Below are 12,715 nucleotides of genomic sequence, written 5' to 3'. Positions count from 1 at the left end.
CTCTTTTCCTAGCGCGTTTTTTGCCACACCAACGTGGTGAACAAAAGTAAAGTAGACAAATTGTACACATTATTATTCGCAATTTCAACTTACAACTCAGAAGTATTATAAATACGGCACAACTAAACACTAGCGGTAGTGTTACAAGTACAACTGGTGGTACATTAAAACAAACTGCTTTCTGATAGCAATACACCGACATCGCACCACAATCAACAAACCATTTAGAAAGTATTTCAGCTGAAATTGACGCCATTAGACACAAAACATTAATAGTCCAACTACAAGTTTCATCCATAACTGAAGCTATATATCTATCTATCTATACGCTTCTATATCGGTATATATCTATCGATCGATCGTTATTTGCATATTTCAGTCAGTTAGAGTAAACGCTGTTACTATACGCTAATATTTTGAACGCTCCCCCTCTCGTAGTTTCAATTCAATTTAATAACGATTCAATTTGTTTATTGCAACACTTGCATTCTATGAAGGCGTCCAAGTGTTTTCTCTTTGATTTTCTTTCTCCAGTTTAACTTTGTGATATTAAAGTGTGTACTTTGTATTTACTTGATCATTTGATCGACGTTGTATCTGGAGTGTGAAAGGGTAAGTGATTTGTTTTGCTTTGATATCTATCGGTTCAAAATTAGTTTGCAAGAATTGACTTTGCTTTAGTGTTTTCCCGTATCTGAATTGAGCCGCTATATTCGGTGAGGAAAATGTTTGATCTGAAGAAGAATTCAAATTACACTTTTCAGCGTAAAACCTTCTTTGAATTTTTTTCGTAATTTTATAGCAGTAATGTTGTTCCTATCGGTTTTTAATTGCTCTCAAACGAAGTGAAGCAACTGTTGAAGTTGTGTGTATTTTTTCATGTTGACTTTTTGAGTTTTGCGTGATTTAAAATGCTCTATCATTCACGATTTTAAGCCGACCTCTCTATTTGCGGCAGTTTTCTACTAAAAGTCAAATGAAAAGCTTGCAGAACTTGGTTTTCTTTTCTATCATTTTCGAGGTTATATAATGATGATGATGAAGAATGATGAATATTAGCGTCACCATTTTTTCGTCACCCGAAATTGACGATGATACACTTCAATGACAGGGGGAATAAAAAGGGGTTGTCAGCTTTTTTCTGAATCTTACATATGGTATTCCAGCTTGTAAATACTCCTTGGAAAAGTAACCCATTTTCTAGCGCACTGGTAACTATATGATGTCGAGCAATTTTATTCTAGAATTTTGTTGAATGAAATAAAGATGGCCTGTTGAAGCTCATTGTTTTAACATATCCTGTAGATAGTCTGGATCTGTGCTCTTTTCAACATGGTACATCAAACAATAATTTGAAATCTATTGGCTGATTCTCTGGTAACCAATGTTGATGATAAAGCAGCTTGCCTGCTGAAACAAAACGACTCGCATCAAAAATTTTCTATCACTGTTCTCGATTCGTTCCAATTCTTCAACTTTTTTGAGTCCAATGTACAGGACCTTACAATAGTCTAAAACAGATAAAAAAATGGCACTCTAAATACACACGCTGCTAAAGTTTGATGAGGTTTTTATTCCGTATAACTCATTCAGTCGCAAATAGCCTAGCGGGCAAACGTTATGCATCCAAAGTAAATTCCAAGCAACTTCACAAAATCAATAACATTAGAAGATGCCAAGCTGACAGAATTTGGATACGAATTTGTGTCTCGCATGCCAAATAAGATTACTTTGACTCTTAGAAAAATTCTGTCAATTTGTATCTCTTAGTTTTCTCTTTTTGTTTCAGTCCCAATGCGCGTCAAGCGGGTCAACGGTCGCTAATTTCCGTTAATTTTCCGGCTATGTTTAATTGCTCTTGAACGCAGTTCATAGCAATTATAGTAAACGTGTGTGTCTTTTTTTTAATGCAAATTTTTCGCTTGACAGTTTTGCGCTTTTCTTCTAGAACATTCTTTGACTTCTCAAGTGACTTTTTCACGCTTTCGTTCTTCATTTTTGAGTGATCTCTATTGCTCTGAAGTAAAGCTAATATAAATTCGGTTGCAGAATAAGTGAGGTGTGTGCTCTGTAGCGCAGTGGTTAGTAGTTGTGGCTGTGGTCGGGAGGGCAGTGGTTCGAATCCCGGCGGAGGAAAAATTTTTTTTGCACCCATAATTTGATCTAGGCTACAGCCCATGAATTAAATTGCCTCGCCTGTCGTTCAAGAGCAATTCTTCCGACATTTGTCGGTTTATGTTTCTATTTGGTCTCAAACAACGTTTTAGATATTTTTGGGTACTGTTGGCTTAAAAGGAGATCAACTGATACAGTTATAGGGCAATCATTTGGTACAGTGAGGTTGAAAAACACTGCAGAGGGCCTATGATCGTATGGTGTACGGGGCATTTTTATGTCATGGACCCCTTATTATGACTTTGACAGTGATTTTACACTAAAGTTAAAGTTAGCTACAACTGAATCTAGGCTAGCTACTTAAAGTCTTTGCTAGTGGTGTTTTCTTTCTTCAAAAACTTTTTCCCTGTCTGACTGTTTGTTTTGTTGTACTTTCAATCTTGTTTAATATTTAGCTCAATTCAATGAGAAAAGCTATTCATCTTCGATGTTCTATAAAAAAACCAAATTGAGGATATTTTGAATGCAATTCTCGTGCGCTGTTTATATTTTTTTGACATTGGCTTCTGGGAAGTATGTTATGTTGTTATGCTCTGACATGATCAATGCATAAAAGCCCCAAACATCGTATGTCGCTAGTTCGTTGAGTACAAAAGAAATTTTTTATATTCGTTTCTGGCTTAACCTTAAAAAAATATTGTCATTGCTCAATTTTTTGGATCTAATAAAACTTTTTGGTAGTTGTTTGAATTGAATTATGCTCCTTGAAATGACATGTCACATTACATTCTCGTCTACTTTTTTCACAATCTAATTGCTGTATGGTTTTTGCATAGTTATAAATTTCACTTTCGCATAGATGGACAATAAGTTCTTATTTGAGGATACTATATCGGATATTTTATTTTGGCTCAGCGCCATTTGAAAAAAATCTCTACTCAACGGCTATTATTTAATTTGCTCTCATTTTTTAGTTCGCTTTACCTTTTGATCACGTTTTACTGAAGATTTTCCCGTTTGATTCGTGATTATACATATTTAATTTTTCACGCATTGAATTATGCAATGTAGTGAATACGGTCAATGTCAAAAGAGCAAAATCAAAACCAAAAGAAAAAAGGGTTAAACCGATAAATCGCGGTCATTACGTCATAGTGCATTCGGCTATCAAAAAGTGATTGCTTGCTGATATTAGTATTGAGTTTAATAGTTTTCAGTTTAGGAGTTGAATTAAGCATAGGTCTAGAATTTAACTGAGACTGCACACTGAGTTAGACCAATTTTTGAAACTTAGGAAAAAAATTGTCAATTTCTAGTTTCTTTTCTTGTTTCTTTTTTCAGTTTCAATTCCGATGTGCCTAGCGCCTCAAGAACGGCTATTTTACGTCAATCTGCCGGCTATGTTTTAAAATTTTTCATTGATAATTTTGTTTGTTTAAGAACTGTATCGATTGTGTAGGTCTGAGTTTTTTCTTTTAATATTCTTTGAAAATAAAGATACTTTTACTACTTTTCAAAGACCATTATCACTAAGTCAGAGACAAAGTTAAGGATTTGATGAACTCTTCTAGTATTCAGGACTGTTTCCATGTCTTGTATATCGATCAACAAATATCATACTGCAGATATTTCACTCATCCCGAGCGCAAAAAAGTACGAACAGGGGAATTGCTTACTTTGTGCAAAATTAACCGAGGCGCCAAGAAAAAAAACGATTGCTTTAAGGAAAGTGGTTGCTTATTTTATTGACCTCGAAAATTCTGTCGATAATTTTCTCGAAATCTGAGGCTATAAGGAAAAGACTTCTAAAGCGTTGGAGCCATTAAAAGGATGTGAACCAGTGAGCATGGAGACGTAAATGCGCGTTAATGAATTTTTTGCTCTGGCCCATTGTTTTGGTTAACTTTAATCGAGATTGATAGCAATCAGAGCGGCAAATTAAATCGCTCAAATTGGCATTCTGTGGTTTTACTACCTACACTTAATTCAACTTACAGGGCAGGTTTTCTTTACGTAGAATATAACAATAAGAGAATTAAAGTGGAGAAGAGATCAACAGAGTTCCCTCAAGGTGGTGTTATCACCAATGCTCTACAACATTTATATGTTCAAGCTGCCTCTACCCCTTAGAGGTATAAACATCGCGTCTTCTTCTGATGATATAACTGTAACTACATCTCACCCACATGTTGAGAATTTACTTGACGTGGTAACTCTCTCAAGTATTTTACATGACTGGCTAGAATCAAGAAAACTTAAGTTATCAGCTGAGAAATCAAGTGCAACTGTGTTCACAACCTGGAGCAAGGAATCCAAGTTTGAGCTAACCCTCACTGTCAATAATTCGCCAATACCAGTAAAGTCCAAAGTACTTGGTGTCATTTTCGATAGTATGGTCAATTTTGCAGAACATTTAAGGAGCGCCAAAGAGAAACCACAAAAGCGCAATAACCTACTGAAAAAGTTTGCTGGTAGTGACTGGGGCTGCACCAAAAAGACACTCTGAGTGACTTACAAAGGTATCGGTTGGAGCGTCCTGAACTACGGTGCTCCCATTTGGGCTTCCACAATCAGCAATACAAACTGGAGCCACCTGCAAACAAAACATTACTCTTTGTACAGATAATGGCTGTTTAAAAATGTGTGACATCAATGACCTACGCAATGAGGGTGAACTGCTGCCTGTTAGCTCACACAGAAATGTTAGCAGAGCTTTTTCTAGCTGGTAGTTATCAGAGCCACTGTGCTGATCATAAAACAACCTCCTCAACCAGTTTTCGTCCAATGAGACTGACTTTAAATGACACTTATCGGGACCGCCTGAAACAACACACAGACAATAAAGAGCAATTAAATCGCCAGCAATACAAAAATGCGCTCAAAAGTATCACCGACACACGGTCCGCACTCACGTTGAACGAAGACAGCAAGCAAATACACACCTCCGCCAAAGATAACAGAAGATCAAACGCTGCCACCAATTGCATGTAATCGATTTGCACAACTGAGAACTGGATACTGCGCCCTGTTAAAATCTTTCTTGAGTGGGATCTGTAACAATGTTGATAACCGCTGTCCCAAATATGAAGTATCACCACATGACGTAAACCACATTTTCAACTGCAGTAAGAACACCATGGACTTGAAAGTGATTGACCTGTGGGTAAGACCAGCAGAGGTAGCCAACTGGCTGGAATTAATACCATCAGTCCAACACGACCACACTGCACAGAATAATCCACCTTCCTTTCCCCGTTGTTGACGATGCCCCTCCTGACCCACTCACTAACCTGGGGACTGCATGTCATTCACCATGGCGTAGATGCAGAATTGTCGCCACACAAGCATTTTGTGGATAGCCAGTCACACTACTACTAATATATCTATTTTTATTATGATACAAATGCAACTAATATACCAGTTAAAAACGGCAATAAGCTACCGTAACCCGCCGAAATTGCCTGTGAATTTGAGCTCTGTGCGACAGCTACAACAACTTAAATATGTTAGCGGGCGGAGTTCTCTCAGTTGTATTGCTTTTTGCAATTTTCAGCGGCGGGCTTCCAAAAATGGCTTTTTTATGAGCATGAATTCCAAAAATTGAAGATAAGCTTGTCAAGAAGCTCTAATTGTTCGACGGAAGCTTAATTTGAGAGGAAGCCTAGAAAAACCAGCGAATTGGTTTAAAAGATGGCTAAATTTTTTAGACTATGACAAGTAAATGTAATTTTTAGCAAAGCTAAAGTTGCAACCAAGAGATGTTGGTTCCGTTGCGAAATTGATATATTGTGGCAGTAGTTGCGCCTGCTTAGAACTTATTAACGAACTCGCTATTTTCATTTGAAAAACCAAAATTTTATCTCGTTATTTTCAGTGATATAAATTTTGGAGCTCAAAAGCAATTTGCCGAACTGGTTCTTGCCAAGTGTTCCTTTTTCTACCAAACTTGACATTAAAATAAGGAAGTCTCATTTTCTGATAATTTTTGTCGATGGATTCGCGATTTTTAACTACTACTTACAATCCGTATCATATTCATTATCATTTAGTTCTATTAGTGGAGTCGGTTTTCGTTTCTCCTTCATTAGAATTTCCTCGCAAGAAAGAATGAATGAGTTAATTTTTATTGATACAACAAACTTGGGCAGTTTTTTTTAAGTTGAACTATTCATGAGAGAGAACCGATACAGGCAAGTTTTATTGCCTTCCGTTGTTCGGCCTTCACGTTGGTTTAAGAAACCTGATGCCGAAATTCGGTATCCGTGCTGTTTGGCCCACATTTAATAAAACAGCGTATTAGTGTTTGCTGAAGTTAATTAAGTCAATTTTCACTGACTTACTTCTACTAAAGTGACTAAACTAATCCACTTTTAGTTCTTTTCTCTCGTTTGTAGGAAGAGAGTCTTATTGGTGAATGTGTGGCTGATCTTTTAGACGACATAAAAATTAAACGACATACATTTTAACCGAAAAATTGGAAAAATTTCGGTTGGCAACCTTTTTGAAAATTGAATTTCAAAGTAATTTCCTGCGAACTAAGCGGATAAAATAACCACCCTCCCTCTTAAGGCAAACATTAATGTTTTCTATCAAGTACAAGTTTAAAAAGCGAATTTTTTATATTGCACTAACGAATTATGCGATAATGATCAATTTTTGAGTTGTATTGTTTGAATTTTGTAAATTTTGTGTTATCAAAAAAAAATCTATCATTTTCTATCTTCTAAGTTATATGTCGGCTAATACCCCCTCCTCCCCCCCCCCCCCCCACCCGGTGTAGAATGGGGGATTTTTGGTGGTAGATATAAGAGTTGATACTTCTCATATTTGCGTGCCAATTTCACCGCTTCACAATTCCATTCATTTATTTTGAGCCTTTCAAGTAGTCTGCTTATCCCCAATTGTGTTCCCATTTTTACAGTTTTTATTCTACTTTTTCTCCATTTTACTCTTCATATATGCTTGCACTATTTCCCATTCATTTCATCCCGGTAGCTCGTACTTTGTAATTTTAGTACGTATTTGCTCTGCCAAGTGTACTAAAAAATAAGCGATGAATTCAATTCTCTCTCTCGGTGCGAACCATTCTCAACTACCACACAGTTTAAGTTGGGCCGGGCTCAGTGAATAACCGTGTAAAAAGGAGACATAACGCTAAAAAGACAATTTTAAAAGTGACACAATGTTAAACTCGTATAGAAGCGATAAACCTTGTTCCCCACCCCCGATTCGATTCGCTTTTTCTTTTTAAACTTTCACTTGAGCTTAGTTGCAGGCTCTAATACCTGTCATATTATTACAATTCCTTACGCTTTACCTGTGATAATAGATATAATCAGAATTTTGCTGCATTTAATTGGGTTGAAAATGTATCATTAATTTAGCGGAAATTTTCATTATTGTTATTTTAACGCAAACTACAAAATACGGTTTTGTTGACATTTTCCATTTTATTTATCAGATTTGTTGAAGTATTGCCTTTTGCAAGATTAGAATTTTTCCTTTTGATTTGCTTAATTTGGATCTACTTCGCTAGATATAGCTTTTGAATAGAATTGAAGGTTAGACACATTTTTAAATCGCCTCTTCGAAGACAAATAAAAAATATATTTTATTTGTTGAAATAATTGAAGTTTAATTGACATTAATTGGTAAAAATTGAAGTGTCTAAATGATATTCATGAAATTCATTCACAATTTTGTATTTAATTGACTATTTTTTCAACCCGAATACGTTATTTGTTCTTATTTCAAACAGGAAGTAATTTTCTTGTGTCTGTTTTCGACTCTTTCGACCTCGTTTGAGGTGATTAAATTCGCGTTTACTTGTTTAAGGACAAAAAGGACAACTTGTTAGTTCACGTGAAGTGGTACTACAGAGTGACAGAACTACCGGATCAGCTTTACACTCTTCTACTTCAAGACCGTGATTCTGGTAAGTTTATACCTCTTGGCTTTATTTAAAACGTGGGGTCGTTTCCGTTTGTGCACCCCCTCTCACAGTACATTTTGGAACCCCAGTTACAAAGCACGTGCGTGCCATTACAAAGAAAATCAATTAAAATGGCTCGTGCGTCTGTGGCGGGTTGCAAACGTAGGAGCTTTTAAAAAGTTATTTTTATTTTTAGGAAGAAAACAATCGGAAGAAAATTTTGTGATTCTTTAAGAAAATTGTTGATGTTTATTATTTTATTTTGTTTGAATGATTTGAAGCATTTTTTTGTTTCAAGTATATTTAACCGTATGGTTATAATTTTAAATACTTGTTGCAAAAAATAATAATATGCATCAAAATATAAAATCCAAAAACTTCAATAAAACGAAGACTCCCCTAAAAGGACAGTTGGTCAAATCCGGCTAGCTTCGGACAAATTCACCACCCCGATTGCCGTTCAAGAGTTGGTTATGTGCTATCCTCGCTTTAACGGATATGAATTTTTTTTTACTGTTTAAGGGTTCTATTTTGGTTCTTTCCATGCAATCTGTCTGGTATGCTAACAAAATTTCGTGTGCTTTGTAATAGATAGAACTAGTTTTGAGAATTAGCATATCATTGTTTTCTGATTTTTGATCGCCAGCTTTTTTCGGTATCGAATTCCGAAACCATTTTGTGATATTAAATACTGCAGCTTGCTCAGAAAACGTACTTCCGTTTTTTTTTCTAAAAACTGATTCTTAGTGCCGTACGAGATCTATAGTACGTTGTAATAGTTTTGTGAAATTACAACCATATCGCGTCGTTTGTCAAAATGGTGGTTGTGATTCAGAAGAAATGGGCGTTTAGAAAAATGGAAATTTTCATGGAAAGAATGATTTACCGATTGGCATTTTAATTGTAATTGAGATAAAGTAAAGTCCGTTAGTTCTGACAATGCTTCAAGTATTTTTCAGGATATCACGCCCAATCTGTAATTTTGGTCTGGTATTAACTTTTAACTAAAATTTTAAATAGGAGACGTAATAATGGGTCTTTCCCATTATAGCCTCCTCCAAGCTCAGTGCTCATTTAACGTGTCCCCAATTACCCTACATATTCCAAAATAGAGGGGTGGGGGGGGGGGTTGTTGATATATTTGTGTGGGGTCTATGATGGGAAGGACCCAAAAAAACCCAAGTTTTTAAACCAGTTGACTATTGTCGCCAGGTGGTTATAAACAAACCACCAGTTGATTATTGCCGCCAGGAGTTCGATATACATCTGCGTTCCATAAAATATGGACTCATAACTACAGTTTTGCTATTTGATTACTTTTTTAATAGCCGTCCTCGTCCTCTCAGCAGGCTATTATTGTGCTACTATTTTTTAACGACCCGCTGTAGATTTATGGTGATCTTTTTTATCGGCGACTTTGACACAGGATGCAAAGTCAAATACTGCACGTGAAAACAAGTGTTTTAGACCAATCTGCTGTACAGAAGTCAAACGCAGAGATAAAGAGAGAGAGAGAGAGAGAGAGAGAGAGAGAGAAGAGAGTGTGTGGTTTTTGTTCATGCAGTATTCTAAGAGAGCAAGAAAAGTGAGGGTAAAAAAAATTTCGCTAAGCGAGCGATGTTTTTTTGATCACGTGCGGCTTTTTCAAAGCTGTTCATTTAGTTTTAGCTCCAAGTTTTTCAGCCATAGGTTTTTGTCTCATCTATTTTGGCTAGTAATGTTTTCAATTTTTTTTTTACCATCTGATGCAAATTATATACTTTTATAATATCTTGAGCGAATTTTGCCATTTTACACTATGATGCACCTCCCCTTTGGCCGAAGCCTTAGGTATTTAGTCATCAGACCTTTAGAGCAATGAATTCCAAGCCATGAAGACTAGAGCATCGGTGCTAAGACCATCTGGGGTCCCGTGAGCCTCAAGTCTCCTTAAAACCATCTCTCGGGACATAGCAGAGCATGTGTTGTCTGGATCATCTTTCTTGTCAATGCAATATTTCCTTCTAGAAGACTTTCATTTCAGATACTAATTGTGCGCAGGAATCACACACACAGTTTTCTCTTCCACTACTCATCAACGTTCAATGAGTACAGTGAATAATGTAGCAGTCGTCCCAAGCTCCCTCACATCTCAACCATACTGACCCTTTGTTCGTTGCCTACAAACAAGGGGTTCTCGTCAATTAGAGTTCGCTAGAGACTTTAAGTGGAGTCTGGCCAAATCACTACTAAATGATCAAAGCTTCATATACTAGTCTTGATTTCACTTTATTCACTTTGTTGGCTTTCGAATCTGTTAACTTTGACCATCTTTCGCTCATTGGGGACATTTACAACAGGTAGAAGTTGGCGAGCCATGGCTACAAGAGCCAATTTTATCACAGCCCACTGCCAACAACCACGTTTGCTCCCTTCTTTCAAGGGCGCTATTCCAAGCTCTGCCTCAACTCGTTCATCTCAGGCTCTTGCTTGCGCTGATGAGTATCGGACTGGCAGCAATTCAGAAGCAAGTTTGCTTTGAGTCCGAGGTGGCTTGCTCAGGGCCCAATCCCCAGACTATCCGCTTAGCTAACTACCGCCAACTGAGCTGGAAGCAGTTACCCGGGGGCACACCGTGGAGGATACGGATCACGTCTACACCCTGGGATACTAACCCCCATTTTCACGGTGGTACGCTTTTTAGCAGTTTTTACGATCTTTCATTTTCTTATGGCAATTGGGGAATTTTTATGGTTCAGCTTAGTTGTGATTTTATTTAGTGATATTTTGATTTAATGTTCGTTCAAGAAAATGGAATAATTTTTGGCTCATTTTTGTCTTTTTTTGAGAATTTATGCATATTTCTGATGTTGCACTTTTTGCTGGAGCTTTTTTGCTCTCTAATTGACAGATCTTTTTGTAAGTATTGTTGCTTAGAGTTAATAATTTAATGTTGAATAGTGCAGTTTAAGTAATATAATCAATGATACAAAATTGTAATTAATAGCTCTCCGATTTTGCTTGACCGTTTTTGACTTTTCGATCGACTTTTGCGCTCTTGACTGTGCGTGATGTAAAATTCTCTCTCATTTACAATTTCAGGAAGCTGAAATCAATTGGCGTCAATTTAATGCTAATAGGGTATATATATTGTTACGCACTAACTTTAAGGATGTTTACTCGGTGTTTCAGAGGGTAATTTTAGGTGTAAATAACTAGAATTATGGCCATTGTACAAGGACCTATTAGGGCTGTTTCATGGTGCGATTTCAGCGGATATAATTTCAATACAATTAGCTACCAGTCGCCATTATTTGAGCGGTTCAGATGCTTGATAATATTCATTGCTTGCCTTGTGTTTTAATGGTTTTTCACAGCTTTGTTTTAGCTATATGGAAGTTTGTTATAACTTAAGTTTTGTAAAAAGTTTTCCTGAACAATCTTTAAATATTATATCCAAATATAAATAGAATATTTCAAAGGTAGAATGAAGTTTTAACAGTATTTTATAATTTGACTATCAGGCTGGTTCTCTGTTGTTCTAGTTATCGTAGGTTCCGCAGAGTTGTACCTCAAGCTTTTTTTTACTGATCTCTAAAATGGGCAATTCAGGGTTTTGCTCGTCTCTTGATGTTTGTTATGTACATATACAATTTCCTTATTAGCACTTATTTTATCAGCATAATTACTTCACCAAGTACATAACTTCTCATGACTTTTTTTATCAATTATTTTTATTCATCTTCACAAATTAGAAAGTGAATATCGAGGCTCTTGGGTACGTGATATGTTTATCAGTAATCTGCCAGTATGCGATTGTTTTTGGTAAACTTAAACAATATAGAGGTTAAAGGCCTAGATGGAAATACTGGCTAGATATGGCCTTGAGAACTCTTTGATTTTGAACTAAATTATAGCACTTTATATGGATATTTTAAGGGAAATCATCACGTAACTATGAGGCACGAAATAGGGGCGTGACATATGTTAACCTCAAATGACATTATTTGAAGCCCTCTAGTAAACTTCTTAATCCCATTCAGGCTACCCCCGTGCAACTGAAGCAAGCTGCAATTGATTAGAGCCTCCATTAGTCGTTCGAGAGCAATTCTTCCGATGTTAGTCGGTTATGTTTTCATTTTTTGTTGTTTTTTTATTAGGTTGCCTCTGTTAGGCAGGCCTTGGGTAGGTGACTGATCAAGTAAAGAAAAGTTTTGGAAGCGTTGTCGCAGACTAAATGGGAAGCAGCATTTTGTAGGAGGTTTTGTAAGCAAAAAATTTTAGTTTGTTCCTGGGTTTTCTCCGTGTAGTTTTTTTTTAATTGGTAAGCATTATTTGAATCAAAACTTTTTTTTCTGCAAGTGTTTGGCATTGTTTTTGAAGTCACAGAATTTTAGCAGATTTTTTAAATCATGTTTTTACATTTGTTTATTGGCGTGTTCTTTCTGTTTTTATTTCGTCTGTTTCAAAATATCCATTAATGAGTTGAGGCACATATTGGTTGATCAGTAGTTGGCTAAGGTCTAGGTGAATATCTATTTGAAGCGATTTTGTAGTCTTCCGGTTACGTTTTTTTCACTTTGTCGAATGAATTTTTTTTTTCGCTTTACTTCATTTTGCCGCTTTTTTTGACTTTTTGCAAGAATTCTTTTCGACTTCTCTGGGCTAGTTTCATGCTTCTCAAAGTGT

General features: G+C 36.3%; 1 protein-coding gene across 1 annotated transcript in view; it reads left to right on the top strand.

Moving 5' to 3' along the window:
* LOC142353913 (uncharacterized) overlaps window positions 1-12,715 on the top strand; it is a 91,794-nt gene that overhangs the window by 28,031 nt on the left and 51,048 nt on the right. Inside the window, exon 3 of the mRNA XM_075406143.1 lies at window positions 7,951-8,050. Within this exon, the coding sequence (XP_075262258.1) occupies window positions 7,951-8,050 (100 nt within the window). The remainder of the gene's footprint in view (window positions 1-7,950; window positions 8,051-12,715) is intronic.

The sequence above is a fragment of the Convolutriloba macropyga genome, chromosome 15 (genome assembly GCF_964194025.1).
Source record: "Convolutriloba macropyga chromosome 15, txConMacr16.3, whole genome shotgun sequence".
NCBI lineage: Eukaryota > Metazoa > Xenacoelomorpha > Acoela > Convolutidae > Convolutriloba > Convolutriloba macropyga.
This window is presented reverse-complemented; position numbering and strand designations above follow the sequence as displayed.